Source organism: Manduca sexta, chromosome 18 (genome assembly GCF_014839805.1).
Source record: "Manduca sexta isolate Smith_Timp_Sample1 chromosome 18, JHU_Msex_v1.0, whole genome shotgun sequence".
In the NCBI taxonomy this organism is placed as follows: domain Eukaryota; kingdom Metazoa; phylum Arthropoda; class Insecta; order Lepidoptera; family Sphingidae; genus Manduca; species Manduca sexta.
This window is the reverse complement of record NC_051132.1, coordinates 232,939-257,899: the sequence shown is the minus strand read 5'-3', so window position 1 is coordinate 257,899 and position 24,961 is coordinate 232,939. Positions and strand designations below refer to the sequence as shown.

The following is a 24,961-nucleotide window of genomic DNA, read 5'->3' as shown; positions in this document are numbered from 1 at the left end:
CCTTAATATATTTTATATTTTAAGGTTAATATAACACTTCTTTCGCGCATTTATTTGGTTATTTAAATATGATTCGCCTGTCCCTCGCTTATCCAGATTATATAACGGAATTGTAGAAAAATCTGATCTGAATCTGATTGTATTGACATATTTAATGACACGCTTCCTATCTCCAAAATGAAAATATTGAACTCGCTTGTTGAAACTTAAATCTAGTTTTATATTCAATCTTATATTTAGTATATACTGCACTTATGGTGCAGCCAATTGTTTATTGTTATGTAATAATATGTTCATGGTGTAACAGCCTGTAATTAAAACAGCACTGCAGCAATTACTTACTGAATTGTAACAAATAACTATGTAAGGTGTATGTTTTGTTGGCTGTTCAAATAAATAAATAAATATGACAAAACGATTTATAAAAAACAAGAAAAAATGCAATATAGTAAATTTATTAATTTATTCTCCTACGAGCAAAAGTAATTTAGTATCTATTTTGTTTCAGCTATGTAACACAGTGACAATGGCGTCTGCACTCATGGACTGGCGGGTTCGCAGCCAGCTCGACAGCTTCCTGCTGAAGGTCGACACCAAGACCTGAGTGATGCACCGGCGAAGATAAACGGAGTAAAATGGAGTACACCTCTGTTTTTCCTACTGATGTGAGTAATGCTGCTAACATTGTATGCATAAAATTGTGTTTTTCTTTTATAAGTGCATAACCTATGTGCATAACAAAGTGTCTCCACTGCATATAAGCTTCAGTGCTGCTTTATTGTTTAAAGAATGTAACAAAAGCTAATTAGCGCACAAGTACACATATTGTAGAACGCAAACATCATTTTCTTTACAAGTAGGTACATGGTATTTTTTAAATGGTAGTGGAGTAGGACCGAGATAGTCTCGACTGACGTGAGACGATTACCTCTCGCCAGTCGATACAATTATGCCGGCCTGTTTTAAAGTAAATATGAGGTGGGATCTAAGTTGAATGAAAATTAAATGGGTTTGCATGAAGTTTGAAGAGGTGATAATTACATGATACTTATTATTCCGGCTAACAAATCTTATGCAGGCGGGATTTGAAGCAAAAGCTAGTAATGAATACATAACATACATAACATCACTTATTTTATCCCCGAAGGGGTATGCAGAGGCGCAACTAGGGCACCCACTTTTCGCCAAGTATGTTCCGTCCCATGATGTGATAGGGGGCGAGCCTATCGCCATATCGGGCACAAATTCCAGACTCCGGGCTGATACTGAGCAGAAAAAAAACCCAAATATCACTTTGCCCGACCCGGGATTCGAACCCAGGACCTCAGAGCGCTATTGTACCGGACGTGCAATACAACTACGCCACCGAGGCAGTCTAATAATGAATATAAATATCATAGTTGAGAGTTAATTATATATTGTCATACTTCACTAAAATACTAGAACGTCCTGTAGTTATTAGAAATTGATCGTTCTCCAGAAATTAGTAAATAGCCTTTCCCGCCACAAACATTTCCAAATCACAGTATCCATAGCCCTATCCGTAAGAGCCCAGCTCCATTCAGTTAACATATTAAGAAATTCAAACACTTCCTACGAGACTAAATTATCGCCATAAAAGTAAACATAGTCTATCAGTGTCATTTCATACAAATCCATGTAGATGTTTCCATAGATATTTAAGATACATGACGGTTGCGGGATTTACTTCTAACAAACATCCAAACATTCGTATTTATAATTATTATATTCTAACTTAATAAATGTAAGATATATTACTAACGTCAAAGCATCTGCAAATCTTATTAGGGCACCTAAAAGAACTTGACTACGCCCTCGAAGCAAGCTCGGGTATTATAACAAAAATATATATTTTGTCTCGTTTTTCTGCCAAATGACATGTCATCGTCTCCCACGCAACGGAAGCTGCCAAGACTTATTGTCTCCAGGTCTTCTCAGTGAAAAAAGGCTTCTTGAAAATGTATTACTTTGTTCAGTCTGAAATGCGTTAATATCATTTGATTGAATAAACGTAGATGTATTACTGTAAGACTGCCGTCCGGTGTCGGATTTGATTCCCGAGTTAGGTGGTCTTGGGGTTATATGTTCACTATCAGCTGAGTCTGGGATTTGTTCCTAATATGGCGATAGACTCGCCCACTATTAAGAAAGAATACAATGGCGAAAAATGTGCACTCGTTGCACCTCTGCCTACCCATTTAGGAACATGAAGAATGATAATTCTCATCGAACATTGTTTGTCCATTTAATTGTATTTTGGAATCGTGTTTAAAATTCACATCTCGTGTTGATACAAGGCCCATAGGATTGAAACAGTTTAACGGAGTTTGAGGGTCAACTAACGTATTATTTTCACGATTCAGTCTTTTCATTAAAACGAGCTAAAAATTAACAATTCGATAGCATTGTTTTACGTCGCATGTGTGCAACAAGTTGAGTAAACGCCTTGAAATTGATGCAGTTTGATTCAATATTTAAATTGTTTAGGGATATATGCAAATTAAGTATTATAATGTACTTCAAAACTTTATAATATTACTTAATTAATATTTTTATTAGTGTCTGGAAAGTTACACACATTAGTTTAACCTTTATACTAAATGGTAAAAAGCATTTTCGACAAAATATAAACACTTACGGCCCGTCTTTTCATTGTTAACAAACATAACTTACTTTTGGAACATTTCATGGAACAGGCTGTTAGTACTAGTTAGGAGACGAAACTTGTTTGGAATTAAAAAAACAAAAAACGCTGTCGTAACTTTTAATTAGGTCCAACGAAGTATTTCACTTATTTTTTTATATAATAACTCGCTTTTGCTCGCGGCGTCGCCCGAATGATAGAGATTTCCGGGACAAAGTCCCGAGATAGAAAGTAGCCTTTATCCTTCCCAGGGTGTCAAACTATATTCATACCAAATTTCATCGAAACCCATTCGGTAGATTTCGAGTTTATCGCGTTCAGACAAGCAGAAAAATGTGGGGAACTTTGTTTTAAAATATGTTTTAGATCTTTTACACTATACACGCAACTTAAACTAAAGGAAGGAAAGGGAATAACTTTAGAGGAATAAAGTTTTTCCCTTTTTTTCGAACATTTTTCATGGATGCTCCGTTCCTATTTGTCATAGCGTGATATAATATAACCTTATAACCTTCGTCGATATATGGGCTATCCAACACTAAAGTATTTTTTAAATTCGAACCAGTAGTTCTTGAGATTTGCGCGTTCAAACAAAAAAACAAACTCTTCGGCTTTATATAATAATATAGATTGTTACATGATGCAGATTAAATGAACTCAAAGTAATTTTTAATTGATATAGCTCTTACATATTTCCTATGCGCCTATAAAATTAAATATACAGCAAATTATAAAATACGGACTACAAAATAACAAAAAATACAAAATAACAATAAAATATTAATAAAGGACACAGTAATAGAAATTCATGAATAAGCAATAGTCAGTTATGAACCGAAAGAGGTAATACAATTTTATATAATTTTGATTTATTAAATTCTATTGTTCAACACGAGGGTGAAATATGATAACAAATTTAAGATACATTTCCGTCAACAAAGCATATCCATAAACATAATATTATAATAGGCAATAGAATCGCGATATATTTAGTTACCTGATGCTTCATAAAACATACTTTTCACACGGTTAACACACGGTGGAAGGTCATTCTTCTACGGATCTGATACTATAAATAGCGACGATTTTTTATCCGCATAAATGATAACAGAAATTCTAAATTAATTCACAAGGAGAAATTAGATAGCGTGTAATCATCATCATGCTTCTATTCCAAAGTAATTTGGAGTCCGCGCAATATGTTTTATTCCAGCAATCCCATTGAGACTTCAGCTGAATTGCATTAATTTTGTATTGAAAGCATATTTGCCGTTTTATTCTGACCATTTATATTTAAATCATTTATTATCATGTAAATGTGCAAAGCGTAATTACCTTAATAAAGTCGCATGACCAATTATTTTCATATTGGAAGCTGTGTTGGTACCGAGAAACATTCACATTAATTAATTTATATGAATAAATTAATTTGACGCTTTCAATGTAAGGCTCTACTGAGCTTATTTTTTCAGAAAATAAAATATTATCTTTCTGACAGGAACACTAAATTATTATGAACATTGTTTTGCTATAATCTAACTAGTTTTATAATCTTTACATCATGATGAGCAAATTAAATCACAATCAGTGTCAGTTGTAAAAGAGCTGGAATAGTTAGTACCATTACCAATTGATTGATTACCTCAGTGACGTAGTTGTATTATGGTTCGACTGTAGTACTAAGGTCTCAGGTTCAATTCCCGGGTCGGGTTTTTGTACTTTATATCAGCTCAGAGTCTGGAATTTCTGCCCGATATGGCAATAGGCTCGCCCGTATGACATCATGGGGTGGAATATACACAGTGAAAAGTGGTTTCTCTAGTTGCGCCTTTACCTATCCCTTCAGGCATAAAAAGGCTTAAGTGTGTATACCAGCTCATCACGTTTGATGTTAAGTGATCATTCATGGATGGATTAGACTTTAAAGGAAAGGAATAAGGATTAGGAAGGAGAGAGTATCATTTGACTCAACGAAAATCTCACAGACATACTAAACGAAATAAAAAGATTACAAATCGTTTTCTGACAACTGTACAATTCCAGTTGAACTCATTCATGGTTCAGAGAGGCAATAAAACCAATATGACCTGCTTTGAATGTAATTTTATTATCATTCATTTAATGTTACAATAAAATATATGAATATTTAACTGTTGTGTTATCCTTTAATATACTACAATAAAATGTACAATTATTTAACTGTTGTATTATCCGACAGGTGGCGTTACTTCTAAACGACACAGCAGCTGAATACGATGACGATGATCCTGACGCGGTGACACTGCTCTCCGTATTGCTTGTTGGTAAGATTATTTTTACTTAAGATTATTCGGACTGCCTCGTAGGCGCAGTTGTACTGCATGCGCGGTACGACAGCGCTCTGAGGTCCTGGATTCGAAACCTGGATCGGGTAAAGAGATATTTGGGTTTTTCTGCTCAGTATCAGCCCGGAATCTGGAATTTGTGGCCGATATGGCGATAGGCTCGCCCCCTATCATAACAAAGCCTGGTCAAAGGTACCCGGAACTGGCGGAAATGCATATAAAAATTTATGAAGGTGGTTTTTTTTATATTTTCGTCTATATCCTCATAGGCCTCCATTTAAGATTCCAAGACGGGTCTGTCAAAAGCGGTCTGCATCTGAACTTTATTATTATGTAAATAAAATAACACAAAGGATTTTGCTACACATAACGAAAATACAAAGTATGAACTTTACGGCATAATATAATAAAAATAATAAATGTATTGACAACTGTCCCCACCCCACACTAGACAAATTTGTATCGTTGGGTTCCGTATTATATATTTTTTCTTTTTCATACTATATCCTTATATATTCCAGTACTAGCTTTTGCTCGCGGCTTCGCCCGCGTGAAGGTGTTTTCCAGGATAAAATTCCACTGTTTGATAAAAGTCTTGCTACGTATTTTCCCGGTACTTATAGGTTCAAACTAATTTTATCCCCAATTTATAATTTCAATTCAATCAGTCGAAAATCTAAGAACATTTATACAAACTTTCATCCCCTATTTTATCCCTTTAAGGGTAGAATTTATCAAAATCCTTTCTTAGGATCCCTGGATGCCTACGTCATAGTAGCTTTATGCATGTAAAGTCTTAGCCCGATCCGTCCAATGGTTTGGGCTGTTCCTTGATATATCACTGTCAGTCACCTTTGAGTTATATATTATATTAACAACTGAAGTTAGCTAAAATTGAGTTTCTCGAAGCCGACCACTATTTATGTACTATGTATTTTGAGACTATGCAAGTTTGTCGCGTTCGCGATTCACTTTCACTTTTGTTGAGTTTCAGAACGCGATATTAGATCCTCCAACGCGCACGCGAATTTGAACTTTATGCAGCGGTAATAGATTACAAATTGACTCTCCATTTTATTTAGAAAACGTTTGTATGGGAAATAGAAAAATGCTGTTTTGAGGATTTTCCCGGCAATTATTCGAATTTTTCTCACCTTTTAAACCTTCCCTAGACCTCCACGAATAATTCAAGACCAAGATAAGATAAATCCGTTCAGCCGTTCTCGAGTTTTAGCGAGACTAACGAACAGCAATTCATTTTTATATATATAGATTAGTATCCATATTTCAACATAAAAAAATAACGAAATAACATTTACAGCCTAAATATATTTATAAAACAATAATGTCTATCTTTAAAGTGTGTTTGGACTATAGAATCAGTTACAATTATTTCGTCACAAAGACGGCTTCTACACAAAAGCGTATATTGTGTCTATATCCTTTGGGGATATCGACACATATGTATGTAAAGTTTTTGGGTACTTTACTAGAATGTTCTATCTCGAATCTCAACAGAAACATTCTCAGAAATTTCATACATAGTTACATTAAGTTCTGGATACGTATGGCCATTATGACATTGCGTTACTAAATGAAACCATACACTTATCTTCTTGAATACTTTAAGTTTAAGTTTAAGTTATTCGAACTGTAAATGTAAATATTAAAAAATGTATGTTTGGAGCACAATAAATATCAATAGTGTTATTTAAATTTTACATGCCCTATGGCCACTACTATTATCTTTAGAGGATTCGTTACAGCGACATCACACACATCCCACTTTCCGGGATTACACTCACATACATTACACTCACGCACGTGCTATATTTACACTAAAGGACAATGTCCACAGGTTCAAATCCCAATGGCACGTACTGACGTCTGACTTTTTAAAGTAATGTCTGAATTCTTTGTAAATGGCGCTTGCTTTAATAGGGAAAAGAAAAAATTGAGAAAACCTGCATACCTGGAAGTTCTGTATAAGAATTTTGAGGATATGTAAAGTCTGCCAACTCGCTTTAGGCCAGCAGTAGACTAAGACCTAATCCCTCTTAGTAGTAGAACAGATCCGTGCTCAGCATGAGACAGCATATTATAATACAGGGCTGATATTGTTACTATATTATATTATATTATATTGTTGTAAGAATTTGAACATAAAGTCCTAATTCATGTACTATATGGACGTAATAGACCTAAACATAGCAACACCGGGGTCAATGATTGATCAATGCTTTGTATGTTTCGAAGCGATCCAATAGAGCATTACTACATAAAAGCAACAGCGCTTAATGAAATGTCACGTTAAACAGTTTATATGTCCTCACTAGACCAATTGAGTGGCGCCAGGCTGTAGCCGTTTCTAACTTTTACATTAGGGGCCATTTTTAAATGGCACATTCACAATAAAGATTACTTTACAGGATCATTTTGAAATTAAGTTACTAAATGATACCACATACTTAGTTGTCTACTGAAAAATAGCACTATACAATGAGTCACTTTAACTTAACTAAAGTGTAAGTATTGAATTAAATTAAAAATTTTAATATTAATAAATACTTTACAAGCCCTAAGGCTACTTCTACATATACGACTACTATACGAATACATTATTACTATACAAATAAAATTTATCGGTGCCGCAACATCATACTTTTAGTCACAAATATTGTACTATAGGCACATTCTATATTCGCACTAAACTATTGTACAAAATAATATGTAATCTGAAAATGAAAACCGGGATTTTTTTCAAAATATTCTTTATTCATGAATGATTTTTGGCACCATCTTAGAAGCAGCACGAATTGGTGGTTTAATTTAGTAATGCAATGTAAAAATTACCCGGTATATTATATTTCAATTGCAGCATCATCATTATATAATGTCGACAAATCTTATACGTGATAATATGATAAAAGCCAATAAAATTACATTACCAGTGTTTCTTACACTAAAACTACTACAAAACTATCTTTTAAAACATTATAGATAATCTGTCAGGAACAGTATTTAATAAAAAAATAACGCCACAAAATAAATACGCCCTATAATTATTCGTCGCGCGTATTTGCCGAGTCACAAGTGTCAAACTTTGAAGTCCCTCGTGCTTTATAAACAACTTAAAGCCAACATCCGTCAAGAGGAAGTAATCGTTAGGAAAAATCTAAAGTTTGTTTGAAGCGTGAAATCTCCGATCTAAGTTTGTAGATTTTTAATCAATGTTATTAGTTGTAATGGATTTAAAATGTTGGCATAATTAATCTTAATTAAAAAAAAAATGTATTTTATTTATATTAACCATACTTACATATTGTAAATACAAAGTTCCGCATTTTTCTCTTTTTCTAAACGCCATAAGCTCTAAAATACCTAACAGATTTCGATAAAATTTGGTATGGACATAGTTAGAGACCTTAGGAAGGATATAGACTTATTTAATAACACGGACTACTTTTCCGGAAAACTACGCGGGCGAAGCCTCGAGCAAAAATGCTAGTTATTTATAAATTAACAACACTTTAAAAAACAATTTTTCAGATTTTATTGCGGTTTCTATATTTCAATTTTCTCCCGACATTTCGAAGATTTTGCTGCCTTAATAGTTTAATTTTAATGTCTAACATTCGCTCAAAGATAAGAAATCATTACCAACACTTTATTAATAATAAACCAACCTACCCCTTTGTCCTCAGGAATATTCCTCTCACTGCTGATATTCCTGAGCGTCGCTGGTAACATCCTGGTCTGCATCGCGATATACACAGACCGGGGCTTGCGAAGGATCGGGAATCTGTTCCTGGCGTCGCTTGCGATCGCTGACATGCTTGTAGCGGCCGCTGTCATGACTTTTGCAGGAGTCAACGACTTGCTCGGGTAAGTCAAACTTACGGCGGAGTGTGGAGCAAACTGCTATTTAATAAGATATGTAATGGTATGTCATGTGAGATTTGGTTGCTAACCGCTTAATTAGTTAGCTGTTATACAATATATTTATTACTACTAGATTCGTTACAATATATATAATAATATGTATGCGAGTGATTCCATCTTTGTCGGATTTCATATTTTATATTATTTACAGAATTGCAATATCATTAATTTTATTATAAATTAATTGAGTTAACTTATGGATTTATAAATAAAGCATACAACAAATTTATTGTTATAACATCAGCTGTATTTGGAAGTTATTAATTATTGAATTAACCACTTATAATATTAATCATGTTCAATATATTAATAACGTTTATAATTTATTATCAACGTGTTGTTTGTCAACAATAAATGCCTTAATATCTTTTATTTGTGTCACAAAAAAGGTCATTAAGGCGTCAGAAAACTTCTTTTAGAAACGTTATATTTTATATTGCGGTGTGTCATTAGAAGGTTCTGACTAAGCACGAATCCTTGATAAGAAGGAATGCTATAAATCATGAAGATATTAACTTAACATGCGTCTAGAATTTTCTTCTTAAAATGCTGTATTTAACCCACTCTTTGTATTTCCAATCTGTGTTAAAATTAAATAATGTAGTCGCTTTTTTATTTTTTGGAATATTTTACTGTGAAGATAATGAAAAAGTTAAATCCTGTTATTAAAAGCAAAATTTTTTGCAAATCCTGGCCGTTAAAATATTTAAATGTCGGCTTTTTATATATATTTATATTTGATGTCCGAATTTAATTATATAAATCAGACGATTCGAAGTCGTTTTTAATGATAATTTTCAATAATCCCGAAATATATAAGAGAATCATGAATTATTCTCAGTTCAAATTTTTAATTACATGATAATATTAAATCTCATTTTTGCATCATAAATAAAAATAAACATAGGATATTGTAATAGTAACCAGCGATATATTATTAACATCTCAAACTAAGAACATTGTGAGTATATTGCATTAATATCCGTTTTGTCACAGATATTGGGTTTTCGGCGAGCAGTTCTGCGACACGTGGGTCGCGTGTGACGTCATGTGCTCTACAGCATCGATACTCAACCTGTGCGCCATCTCTCTCGACAGATATATACACATTAAGGATCCTTTGAGGTTAGTGTTTTTTATTAAGTAAAATTATTTCAGTTTCTTGATAATCTGTTTAAAAATAATACCCATCACACACACCATCACGCATTTATCCCCAATGGGGTTTGCAGATGCGCAACCAAGGCACCCACTTTTCGTCAATGTGTTTTGTCCCATGATGTGACAAGAGGCGAGCCTATCGCTATGTGGGGCACACTTTCAGACTTCGAACTGCTACTGAGCAGAAAAACCCAAATATCATTTAGCTCGATTCGGGATTCGAACCCAGGACCATAGAGCGCTGCCGTAACGCGCTTGCAGTACAACTACGTCTGCAAACCGGTCACTTAAAACCAATAAGGCACTTATTTATCTGGGATAGGTGTGACTTTTAGTTGAGTCTCTTTTGTTTGTTTCTTTACTAACCTGTTTTTTAGGTCCGTGAAAATCTGTTAAACAATAAAGCACTTACTTATCTGAGATAGGTTTGAGTTTTAGTCGAGTCTCTTCTGTGTTTGTATCATTACTAACAAGATTATTGTATAGATTATTTTATTTACAACTGAATTAACTAGCAAACAGTTTTATCGTGTGTTTTTAAGCGATACGACTACTTATTAATTAACAATATAAAATTAAAAATATAACCTACAACTTTTAAAAAACTATACATTCCATTTAATTACAGTCCTTGTACTGAATCATTACTTGATAAGTATCCTAATGACATTTCATTTCACTGGCTATATGTCATGAACACTCCAGTGCTGGAAAACTGCTGCTGGGCTCCAATACATAATGCTGAACCACTAGATTACCAGTGGGCCTTTGGCGTACGACGGAAGTACAATCTAGTAAATAGCTTGTTCATTGAAATAAAACTATTTTGCGAGGCGACCACGTCCGCCCCGTAACCAGGAACGCTGCTGTCTTCGAAACGTCGGGAGATAATTATAATATAACAACCGCGGTAAAATCCACTAAATAGTTTTAATTCAATGTCTCACATTCACTCAAACATAAGAAATTTGGCATTTACTTTCAAGTGTACAATGTAGTATAAATAAAACTAATAAATTGAAGTAATATATGAAATAGAACAAAAGACACAGTTAATACTGTAAATGCGAGTACATATAAACATTTTTAATTAGAGAAAATACAAAGGGACTCATGCATGTCATACAGCTATTCTTTTAGCTTTAATTTACTATTTTTACGGCATCGTACACGCTTTTAATCACAACATTATGTCTAATGTGATTTTGTCACGATTAAGGGTAAAAAAGGGTTACTTTAATTATGTTGGTTGAGTAAATCATACACAATTGAAGGAATAAGAGCCCAGAGCACAATAATCTTGGGTTTACACTGAAAAATAATATGATATTGAATTGCAACCAAAAATCATAAAAATGATTTGCCAATACAATTTTTTTTATACGGACATGACAAAGCACACTATGCTACACATCATGGTAAGTGGAGTGGGGTCCAATAGAGTGTCCACTGACGACAGATGTTTACACCTCGACAGTCGAAACAATAGTGCCGGCTTGTTGGAACCGGAAACTTGACGCTGTACCATGCGCCCTGTCATTGATCAGTACCCTCAAATCGAACTACACATGGATGTGATCAACAAGCGAGCCCCAAAGAGCCCCAACGAGCTGTGACTAAAACCGACGCAATCTAAAGATTGCGTTAAGCGGCGATAGCCTAGTTGGGTGTGGAACGGACTGCCGAGACGAATGTCCGCAGGTTCAAATCCCAAGAGCACACACTTCTGACTTTTCTAAAATCATGTGTGTATTCTTTGTGAATTTATCGTTCGCTTTAACGGTGAAGGAAAACATCGTGAGGAAACCTGCACATCTGAGAAATTCTCTACAGGAATTTCGAAGGTGTGTGAAGTCTACCAATCCGCACTAGGCCAGCGTGGTGGACTAAGGCCTAATCCCTCTCAGTAGTACAGGAGGCCCGTGCTCAGCAGTGGGCAAGTATATAATACAGGGCTGATATTATTATTTATTATTATTAGTGATACACGAAGTCAAACAGTTGCTGTTTATAATTTATGCGCGCCGCGAAATATTTCAAAAAAATCTGATGACCCGCGAGCTAGGCTCGTCAGTAAAGCTCGTTCGTCGATCACACTCTCGTGCATTCTTTACCGCAATATTCATCAAACCTAATCGTACAGGCTCCGCGAATATTTCCTCTCCTTTTCCTCTTCGGTTAGCGTCGGAAATTCCCTTCCTTCCCTCTGTCTTCTCTTCTTCTTCACTTTCTTTACACATTTTCTTCCCCACTCTCCATTGAGCCGGTGCAATTACTAAAAATAGTACAGTGCTAGGATACTGCTGCTTGAGGGTAGAAAAATATAATAATAATACCAGTGGTTTATTTTTAATTTACCTACCGAGGCGGAATCTTTCATAAAAAGACCAACCTGGTAATTATTTTCATGTCATTTAAATTTCATTATGTTTGAATACTATTACGCTTCACGAGCGAAGACTGCTCATTACTGCTTATTAAAGGTATAAGCACTAACTTTTGTAGTACTTTATTGAGACTAAGTCTGCTTAAATAAAAAGTCGCAAGAACCTGTGTACACTGATGAATAGCAGCACAGATTTATATACATGTTTCTTATTTGAGTTGAGTTTACGTTATATTTAATGTGTAGAGACTTTTATAGGCCTTGTAGAAGTATTTGTAAATATTCGTATTATTAGTATACTGTGATGTAGGGCGATCTAGACTTTTCATTACTAAATGAAACCATATACTTATTTGAAAATAACACTTTACTATAAATTACTCTAACTGTAGATGGAACATAAAAATAATAAGTTTCGAACAAATAAATATCAATGAAAAGTAAGATAAATTTTACGCGCCCTAAATCAAAATAACCCTGTATAATATGATTTTTATTTCAAGCTGCTCTTAGTTAGTACATTCAAAAACATATTTATTTGACATACTTATTATTAGTATCTATAAAAATGATATTCCAAATAAATTACAACATTAAATTTAGCACGAAAAAGTATTGACTATAGTCCTGAAATATAATTCGGTATAACTTGAATGAATTAACACCTCCTAGCCAAATTTCGGCTATGGTGGCCAATCTCAACAGCGATCAGCGAGGTACACAAGAAATATCATCGAGCACAATTGTGAGGGCAATAGTCATATGTACTCTTTGTTCACTATAACACCGCAAATTCCTGACTCCGAGCTGCAACCAAATATTTTTTAATATTACACATAACATAGTATTTATACGAGTCGTAATGTTTGAAAGATCAAGGTTAATGGAATAATTGTTCCTGCAAAGATAAGAAACCTGTCATAACTTTAACTTTTGTTTGGTATCATTTTATGTAAGATTATACTGTCCATTTAGGGTCGCGTAGAAGATTTTCCTGAGGGTAGGAATATCATTTAATTTAAAAGCATATCGCCGGCTAAAACCCAATTGATTTAAGCGACAATTTTGTTTTCATAAAATTTTGACTAAGTTCAAAAAACGCTGCAAAAGACACTGATTTGAAATATTGATATAACTTAATATCGCAAAAATGACAAGTTAATTAGCTTGTCTACCGTCGGTATATATTTATTTGCGTATCCAAGATTATGCTGAGGGGAAAGTAGGATGGGAGAGGGGATAGACATTGTCTCCTATTTGTACCCTCGTCTGCATTTAATTGCTTACAGTTACTTTAAAGCTTTAGTCTCTGTATGAAATGGTTCTGTACAGCATTTAACCCTCTAAGTATTATTTTTCAATTCACGTAAATACATGTGTCAGACAACAATCACCCTAAATATACTTTTTTTTCGTATCGTACTACAATTTTTTATTTACATAATCATTCCGCTATGCTCTTTTGGTATATAATCGAATTATAATCCACTACCCAGTTTTATAAATTGATATTAATTAATTCATTATAAGATTAATTATCTTTTGTTAGTAGATTATACCAATGCCCAGCAGTGGGAAAGGGTCAATTTTTTTCAATGTGTGTTCTGTGAGTACCTAGCGCAATAAGGACTACAGATTCTAAACGACCCAGGATTCAAACCCGGGACCTTGTAGCTATGGTTGTACCAAGCACACAATTCGGCACAAAGGCGGTCCTAATACAAAATTGAAATTAATACATACATTCTAAATATTATAATTGGAATTTTAATCTCTTAGATTTTTTTCTAGAATTGACATTTATTAACTAAATTAAAACAAAATAAAAACAAAACCAAATTAAAACCAAAATAATTATCGTCGCTGGACAATCGTAGTCGAGCCCTTTATATTCATCAAGGTGCGAATTGACGGAATTTTTTATGCTTTGTCATCCATTCCGAGTAACGGGACTCTTGGGATCGCTTTATAAATATTTTATCTACAGTTTGCGGTGAGCGTAGACGCTGGAGATTAAACCTGCATGTGACACAGTTCAAATTAAAGGCAGAATTGAGACGTTAAAACAAAAATTTTATTATAGAGGGCGTCACTGAACATTTTGATCGATAATTACCTAATTAATCTCTAAAATAACTTGAAACGAGAATTATTCCAATGTAAAATCACTAGACAGTTATTTAAAATTGAAATTAATTGAAAACGTGAACAAAGGTATATAGCAACACCACCACCACCGCCCATCACTTTAGATTCCAGACTTCGAGCTGATACTAAGCAGAAAAACCTAATATCAGTTTGCCCGACCCGGGATTCGACCCGAGCCTTCAGGATTACAGCCGAAGCGTAATACAATTACACCACCGCGACAGTCCGAAAACACTATGCGTTATATTAAGAAACTGTATTTAAGCCGAATGTAAATATCGTCGTTGTGGGTGGAGAACTAAATAACTCGGATTTTAGCCATTTTGAACTTTCATCACTTTTGTGTTGTCCAAAACATGGCGCATATTTTGGCCTAACAAGCATTTCATTATCTTATCCCGTTTCGAAATTATAGCTATTTTTATGTTAAAAGTGGAGACATAAATATATTCAAATAATATATATTTTGTTGTAGAAAAAGTAAATAATTAAATAATAAAATCAAGAAACTGCGACTTATAATCTGTTCAATAGTAAAGAAATTAAATAAAATGAGTTGTTTAATTCTTCCTCGAGTCTATTGTTTGTAAACAAAATTAATCAAGTGTGTAGAAGAACTAAACAACTTGATTTGTTTAATTTAGACATTGAAAATCCTAATGGTATTCACTTTAATAAACTCTATAATTGTAATTATTTAACCTTATAATAACTTTACCACATGGTTTCTAGTGTGGCAAAACTAAATAACTATACGAGTTATTTAGTTTATTTCAGCAAACTTACAAAACATTGTTGTGGCAGAATTAAATAAAAAGTTTTTATTTTTTTATATTTTAATTCTTCAGGTCAAAGTTTTTTTTGTTAATGCATAATATAATAGCTAATAAGACCCAAGATATATAAAAATACCGACGTTAAAATTATTCATAGTTTTTTAGTAATGCTTAAAAATAACGAAAAAAACAGTTAATCGCGTTTATCTCGAAACTAGAAATTTTGAGTTATTTAGTTCTCCACCTACAACGACGATATGTTGTGTACACTAAAGTATTATCTCATAGCCTTGTCCTTTCTGACTTATTGGGACAGACAAGTGTAGAAAGATGTTGGCACGATTTGCGCCTCTGCCTAACCCTCAAGGCATAAGGGCGTGAATTTAAAAATGTTATAAACTTTTTACACATCCAAATCAATTACGCAGTGTAAAATCCGGTCTATTAACTTAACATCCTTACAGCATGTGACTAGAGGTCAAAAGGTAGTCGTAAATAGGCGCTGATACTACGCGCTAGTAAAATTATACGGCCGTGGTAATATCGCCAATTTACTGTCTACTTTGACCGCAAATGTATTTGGTAAATGTTGGCTATAATATTTATGGTGTAGAAAATCTGCTGGATGTTTTAATTCGGCCATATAATTCTTTTGTTTAGCTGGTTATTGACTGATGGGAATCAAACAATGACCTTTTACAGACCGAAGCAAGTATAAGTATAGTAATATCGGTCTTATTCCTAATATACTTGGAATATATAGAATTTGCAGTAGTGTTGTACTTTTTATGTAATTATTTACTTTATTTAGATATTTATTTATTTCATAGCTTTATTGTACACCTTAAATATAACAATGTGCTTAACATTAAAACGATAAAGGCAGAAAGTAGGTTCAATTGGCGGTCTTATCTACTTTAATGTCTAAACACAACAAATAAACTACGGGATATTTCTCCAAATTGTAAAAAAAATGAAACATATTTTCATCACTAAAATATTACTAGTGAATAGAAAGAAAATGAAAATTGCTGATTTTATGCGATGTCCAGACGAACGAGGCTATAAATTCAATTTAACTCTACATTAAACTAATCACCATCAAAGATATTTCCCTAAATCGATTAGACGTAAAAAGATCCCTGGCTTTATCATTTCTATAAAAAGAAGCTTAAGGTAAAGACATTTCTACTAATAAAAGTATTACGTACCCGTATTCAATGTCTGAGTCAAATGAACCTCTTAAAGTATTTCGGAAACCTCGCATCGGGACCCCACTGTCACGATAATAACATAAAACTCTTGTATTTTGCTCTGTTATTTCTCGTTTTGTCAGTCGTGTTAACGTAACCTCGGCACGGGGACGTAATTGGGTAATGGAATTAGGGTTTATGCCAGTCAAGTTAAATAGACTTTTTCTTTAATGCTTTATATTTAGATCTAATAAAATTCTTAAAGGTAACCGATATGCTATTAGATGGGTTTAGAACTGGCAAATCCCAGGCTTGATCGGAAAATTCTCGTTTGGCTAAGCGTTGGCGATGAGAGACACCATCGGGCATATTTTATAATAATATCCTGTATTATAGCTGGGCACGGCCGTTCTTTACTACTGAGAGGGATTAGGCGTTAGTCTACCACGCTGGCCTAGTGCGGCTTGGTAGACTTCACACACCTTTAAAATTACTATAAAGAACTTTTCAGGTATGCAGGTTTCCTCACGACATTTTTATTCACCATTAAAGCACGTGATAATTCACAAAGAATACACACATCATTTATAGAAAAGTCAGAGGTGTGTGTCCTTGGAATTTGAACCTGCGGACATTCGTCTCGGCAGTCCGTTCTACGCCCGAGCAAACTATCGCCTTTTTTCATCAGGCATATTAAAAACATATTACTATGAATATGTATGTACCTTCGCCACTTTTTTTTTATATATTCCGGAGCTTAAAACCAATTCTTTGTATATCCTGAATGTCAAAAAATAGTAATATGACAAATAAAATAGCCAAGTCTATATCGAAAACTACAACTAACTAATACTAACATCCAGTGAAACGGTAACAATACAATCACCTTTAAAGTATAAACCATTAGAGTTGACACAACGGAATCGTCATGATTTCGGTAAAAGTAACAGTAACAATGTTTGTTAACTGACTGTGTGGCAAAAAATGAATGACACAAACTTTTTTTGATAAATAAGTCTTTCCCATTTAGCGATACTAAAATACTTATGAATTAGAAGGGAGCGTACATAACAACTTACTACTCTACTAGTTACATAAGCCGAAATAACTTTCAACTTACGGACCGAACTATCATTTTATTTCACTATTTTCATTTAGGTCAGAGGGATGTTATTTTTGGCTACAATTTTATACACCAAATGGATGCAAGAAGTTAAAATATAGACGGTCTTTTTCTTTAAAGTTGTATTATTGATAATACGAATAATCCTGAATAAATTAATGTTAATTGTTTATAGAATGAGAATAATTCTACAAAAAATGGAATTAGACATTTGTAAACAAGTACTTGTCAAATTTAATTCGATAGGTTTTAGTAAATAAATTAATTCATTAATAAAGGTTCCAGTTAACTTGACTACAAATCCTGCCCTGTAATCACATTTACAACACACCCAACAAAATATTAAAAAAGAAGCCGTAGCGTAACAGAAATAAAGTCTAAAATAGCGCACCAATTTATCTGAGACGATTGAAACCGCAATCCAAATGTAGAAATGCTTTTTATTTTTGACTAATATTTGAACAACGAGGCTACATGTCGACATCAAATATTCTTTTCGGCTTGAAAAATACATGTAAAACAGATTCAGAAAATGGAAACACGTCTAGTTCAAACAATCATTTGAAGAATAAGTATGACTTTCAGCTAAAGATTTACAATGTAAAATGTTGTTTTGAATTATCATATTATACTGGTACCGTTTATTGCTAGATACAATGAGGATTTTAAATCCCTTTGTAAGGAATAGAAAATTCTTTGTAAGCATTTAGTATTATTTAGATAGTTTGTAAAATCACAATCTTTTGAGGGGTATCTATATTCAGCAGAACACATAAACCACAAAAAAGGCTGATTATTATAATGATGAGGATGATGATTGCTTTTTCCAGATTTAATAACGGAAGATTAGAAACTAATCGCTAGTATATTTCTGTATATTTCTCGTTGTAAACTCGTTGTTGTGATATGATTTTGTCACCTGCATTGCTACGGAGGGAAGTGGACAATTAATATTTCCAACTCCTCCCTATCTATCTATTTGATTAATTTCGTTGCGGGATAATGACAAATTAGTTTTCCCTGAGACTCGCCGAGCTTCACTGCTCGGTGTCATAAAATACGTGTTACTGCTGATCCTGGCTTACAGGAGTTGTAGTGGTGGGTGTGAGGGTGGGAAAGTCTCTAATTGCTAGTATCTATTAATCGTTTCCTTAGAACCCGAATTAATACCTTTATTGCCAACAGGTACGGCCGATGGGTCACTCGAAGAGTGGCGATCATCACAATCGCCATGATCTGGTTACTAGCGGCGCTGGTCAGCTTCCTGCCCATATCCCTCGGCCTTCATCGACCTGACGAGGAGGCACTGGCCACACAGAAACCGCCCAAGTACCCGACATGCGCTCTGGTGCTGACCCCAACGTATGCTGTGGTCTCCAGCTGTATTTCCTTCATACTGCCTTGCATAGTCATGATCAGCATATATTGCAGGTAAGGTATTATGTTTTGTTTCTAGACTGTCTCTCTGTTTGAAAATGAGGGATTAATTTTTAGAGTTTATTTTTCCTGCATAGTAGAGACTAGTACGCCATACATAGATGTTCTATTTATTTTATTTCATGCGAAAGATTCCGTACTGTAGCGAAACAAAAAAAATACTAGAAGAACATATATTTTTTCACGCGAGCTTAACAAGAATGGAAAAAATATTTTACACACTCACTCACGCCTTTTATCCGCTTAGGTAACCCTAAGTCAAAAAAAAATGTTATAACATATTATTATAATTTAAGATAACATGATACATTTAATACTTTAATAACCAACAAAATACATTTGAAATGAAGCATAACCGAAATTTTTCTATCCATTTATTGTTGCGGTTAGAGTACGAGAGGAATATTTTTCAATTTATGACATCGCAATCCACTTTCGATATTGTTTCATGTTTAGATATCGGTTTCAGTTTATCATTTAAAACTGTCGATTTGTTTTTGACCGACGTTAAACCAGGTAGGAAAACAACAGACATTTAGATAAAATCCAGAATAAGTTTGGCACAACCATATTTGTTCAGATTAAACTGGCGTGAATTGAATATTTGCTGTCGTGTTTATACGGTCATTAGGATTAATGAAGGCCTCATCTGTATCTTCAATACTAGTATTACTACTTCCTTTGGAGTCAATATGTACCTACAAGAGGTTCACAAGCGACAATGATCTCTCTATTGAGTGATTCTCTTACTTGTTACATATGGTACGAAAAATATATTTATTTATTTAAGGACCTCCAACGAAGGATACACGGCATATAATAAATACAGTGTCGTAGCATTTGTACAATTAGCAATGTGACGTGCCTCTTCTATTATAGGAGACCACAGCATGCAAATTTATATATTAGTACAACGGCAAAAATAATAATATTTGTTAAGAATGGAATATTGAATATAATTCTAGACCAATATTTAATTATATTAGTCTAGAAACTTCTCATTAAAATGTAAAATAATTTACCTTCGCCACTTTTGAGGGCATTTGAGTAGCGGAGAAACCAAGAAACCAAACAGGCCTTACTTGGATCTAAATGACCTCACAAAAACGCTTAAGATATTTTCAAGCATGAAAAAGGTTCCAGTGATTTATTATTATTTATTTTACCTGTAACATTTTTCATGACCGACATTGTGGGAAGAGGCCACGAAAAGCTTTACCAATGATTAGGTATAAATCTAGATCCAATATTGAATTGAAGGTAAATGACTGTGCTTAAGTGAAATAGATATGGTCTAGGCGGAGGGCGCGTCAAGACAAATCAGTCAAAGCTGTCAAGACCCAAGTCAAGATCGGTTGAGAAGGCTTGAGCCGCGATTACATCAAAAGAATAAGAATCTATTCGTGACTGACAGAGATATAGATTTCATTTTTATTCCATGCTTTATAATAGATACATTCTGACATGTTGATTCTTTCATGTAGTGATTATACAATGCTCTTTGGATTCTGTAACGAATTAAATTTGACGTGATGAAAAATTAAAAGGTCCAAAGAAAATCTTCTCGCTTTTAGATGAAAAGGCTTATACTGTGCGATTAATTCAGCTGCTTTTCGAAAGTCTAATGGTAGTAAGTTGATCCTGTACACTCAATAATGGGATCACGTACAATTACCAAATATAATATCAAGCTTGAACTCTTTAAATAAGTTTCATGTGATAAAGTTTGTTCGTGGCAAGACATATTTTATATCCACCCAAATAGTGACCAATATACACAAGGTATCAAAACCCGCTATAATGACCCATGTCGTATTTCGGGATCAGCCTGTGCAAATTCGTTTCAAATAGGCCGCCATAATTCGGACGACTGGCGAGAAGTCATCGTCTCTCATCATTCGATATTCTACCTGTACCCTACATGAGTCCGCTTATCATATGGTGTAGGCCCGTATAAGAAAAATACAAATCAACGACTTATAAATTGAGGCAATAGTTTGACCAATAATGGAATAAAATCCGGATGTTGTGCCTTGTTTTTGAAGCGTAAATACTCCTATTATTCGCATCCTATACTTAATTTGTTGCATTATACATAATTTTTAAGTGCTAAAATTATATCTTACACAAATTATTATTAATAATAATCATGATTTTACATACATTTAAAGTAAACTTATTTTTGTCTCGTTTTAATGAATCATCATGCATTAAATATGCCTTACCTTCTGTAACAATAAAATACGATAGCTGCAAAGGTTATCCCTAGCAATTATTAATTTTAATTGAAATGTGTTCTACCATTTCGTCAGTAGTTTAATCCACAATATGAAAAAATCCTTTATAGTTTACCCACGGATTCTGGTAATATATTATAAATATGCTTTAATGTATCCGCTTTTAATATTTTGGATAATGCCACCCATTAACCAGGTCAGATACATTGCGCCATGTGTATTCCGTCTCATGATGTGTTAGGGGGCAAGCCTATTGCCATATCGAGCATACATTCTAGATTTCGGGCTGATACTGGGTAGAAAAACCCAATATCATAACTACAGTATCCATAGTTCTTTTTCCTAATGAATGTACAATGTACATTAACTACATAGAAGAAAACAAATATAATCAGATATCAGAAACGGACGAAGCAGTGGTATCTGGCCGAACGAACTTAGCCTAGCAAAATGAGCATGAACACGATAGACTTCTTAAGTTTTTGGTTCCGTAACTTCTTTATAATTCAACTCTATCCCAACTAAACGAAGGATTTACGAGTTGCCTCCCACAAGAAAATTCATCAAAACTTTCCAGGACCAGATCTTACAGTGCAGTTAAAGTGTTACATGTAATGTGTTGGAAGAGGACCGACCCTCTCCCTTCCCCATCAATTTAACTTTGTAATTTTGGTTGAAACTTTTAACTGATCCGCTGAACTTATCCAAACAAGTTAACGACAATTTATGAGTTTACATGATGTAAGAATATTTCTTTTTATTTCAGTTGAATGATGTTTCTTTTTATTTGAGTTTGCGGCTCGCTTGATGGTAAGCGATACGACCGCCTATAAACAGTAGCAACTCCATACAGAACTTTGAATTACAAAGTACTCCGTGTAATTCCATTCGTCACCTTGAGACTTAAGATATTAAGCCTCATAATGCCATGTACCTCTGTATGTATGCTGGCTATATTTTATATCCGCCCGGATAGCGATCACCGTACACATTACACAAAGTGTTAAAACGCTCCGTAATGGCCCACATAAGACATAAGTGTGTCGCGTTCCGGGATCAACCTGTGTATACCCGGTTCCAACAGGCCGGCATAATTGTGTCGACTGTCGAGGGGTAGTCATCTCATCAGTCGACATTCTATTGGACCAGTATAAAAAAAAACTCATTGATTATAAGTTAAAGAAGAATTTTCGTTAATTGCTCAATTTCAACGAAGTAAGACAATGTCTCCATCCTCTTTATATCTCGCCATTATTAATTTATAGTTTCAGTATAAGACCGTCGCTTCGGTGCCTTTCTTTACACGTGGCCTTGATTCTTAAGACGGCTTTTGTAGTTCCAGCGGCCGAGTTGACAAGCGCTTAAGATTTAATTAAAACTTAGTATAGTTAAAACACAATTAGGCCATTTTAAACTTTAAGATTGCTCACACGAAAGAAGTACCCAAATGGTATTTAATCTTACTACGCTTCATATATTTAAAAATGTGGAATTAGGTGAAAAATTAAAATGCTTGAAAAGTTATTTGCTATCAAGATATATGAATTATGAAATATGTTTAAGACTAGGTGATCACGTATATTTCTATTAGAAATATTTTTCCAAAGCTGTAATTCAATAGTTCAGCAAGATGTGTTCATCAAAAAGGTGCACAATATTTTGTATACATATTATATAGGTATAATATATAATATATATAGTATAACAGTATTCAACGTTGTAAAGGTTGATTAACTAAAGCTCACATGCCACAGTAGGTACTCACACCAATATAATTTTATACGATATGTTAAAGAATGTTATTATTGAAAGATACATGCATAGATGAAAACAAAACAAGCAATATATTTGATTTTGTTGACGCGTGAACATCCGCTGGCATAACAACTAATATTTATTCACAGACTTTACACGCGCATTATGTAAGCGTATTGTTCACGCCAGCTTTAGATAATAATCACTGTTGTGTTCCGGTTTGAAGAAAAATTGTAACCAGTGTAACTGCGGGACATAATAAGACTTAACATCTCATGTCTTAGGATGGCGAGCGCAGTGGAATACCAAGTAGTTTATAATTATTAAAGGGTTTGGATGGTGTATCTAGTGTTTATGGGCGGTCATATCGCTTACCATCAGGCAAATTTCAAGCTCATCTCGTCATTCAAAGCAATGAAAAACACCTATATTGAAATTCTCACATGTTTCAGAGTTCTTTCAAGAGTTTAAACCTCTAGAATATTCAAATACATCGCACTAACTCGTATAATCGCGAATAAAGCTGTGTAAAATCGAAAATGTGATCTATCAAAGTCAGATTATTCCCAACGAGTACAAACACAGCGGAATAAGCGGCAAAAGTCAGGCTCGGACAATCTATCATTTCGGACTTCAAGGCATTTTTGTTTGTATTGGAAACTTGTTGCAGTTTTGTAAAAAAATTGGACTGTAGTAAATTATTTTTTATTTTTTCTGATGGGACTGAACTTTACGGGAGAATTTATATAAACATTTTTTTTTTGTCGTGTGTTGTGAAAAATATACAAAATTCCATAATTATAGAGCTAGTTAAGTGGTATTCTGTGTGAATTTAAATTTGTTGAATTAATTAACAAGAAAATGGTGCAGGTCTTTAAAAAATTTTCAATTATTGCACGTTAATGCGAATTTTCTCAGTTTTTTTTTACTAAAATGTCAGTCTTTTAACTACTTAAACTATTGTTGCTTAATGCAGTTTAATTTATTCAACTTCCGAGTTTATTTATGTTAAAAAGAACACTATACGGTTGCTAGATTCAAATCTGCATATCGTGGATCGTGTTGTTTTAACTTAGCAGGACGTTTTAAACAGAATGCTGAGAATACAAATATATTTGTATCATTAAGTTTGCACGTCGTCTATTAACTAAAAACAAGACGATATTTTGTCGAAGAATAGCCTAACAATATGTATGTCGACCCGCATCATTGTTAGATTCTATAGTAATGAAGTTATCGGTTCTTTCTTTACATCGATGGACCTGTGAGTCAATTAATGGTACTTAAATTCTAGTATGGACACTTTAGTTGACATTCTTAGACGCTCATTAATTTAAAAGTTATTAAATTCAAATGTGCCAAGATTAACTCGAAAATTATATAAGTTGATTTTTCAAACTATTGAAATTAATTCATAAAATTCGCGATATGAATTGGAAATTAAAATTATGGGCTCACTGGATAGTAAGTTTAAAGCAATTAAAGTTGTGATAGTACGATTTAATATCTTGGCGGAGCCTTGTGGAGTGATAATGATAAGACTTCAACACTGGAACACATAAATACAAAAAAATGCCTTTTAAGTGTCGTCATAAATTATTGCTTTTTTATGCATTTGAAATGCTTTTTTGATTTATTTCATCTACTGCAATTGATGATACGTTCTCATAATTTATAGAATAATTATTGCCTTCTTAGAATTCGTTTTCTACGTGGCTATTACTCTTATAGGAGTAAGAGGAGCCATAAAGGCTTTCAAATTGTGCAAAGAACAAAGGCGTTGTAGATATTGTGATATTGATAGATCTCCAGCG

General features: G+C 33.8%; 1 protein-coding gene across 1 annotated transcript in view; it reads left to right on the top strand.

Annotated features, from left to right (window-relative positions):
* The window catches only part of LOC115443370 (dopamine receptor 1), a 109,446-nt gene that overhangs the window by 71,555 nt on the left and 12,930 nt on the right, over positions 1-24,961 (top strand). The window contains exons 2-6 of the mRNA XM_030168745.2: positions 509-665; positions 4,884-4,968; positions 8,694-8,874; positions 9,928-10,056; positions 18,904-19,149. Of these exons, the coding sequence (XP_030024605.1) occupies positions 636-665; positions 4,884-4,968; positions 8,694-8,874; positions 9,928-10,056; positions 18,904-19,149 (671 nt within the window). The 5' untranslated portion in view covers positions 509-635. The remainder of the gene's footprint in view (positions 1-508; positions 666-4,883; positions 4,969-8,693; positions 8,875-9,927; positions 10,057-18,903; positions 19,150-24,961) is intronic.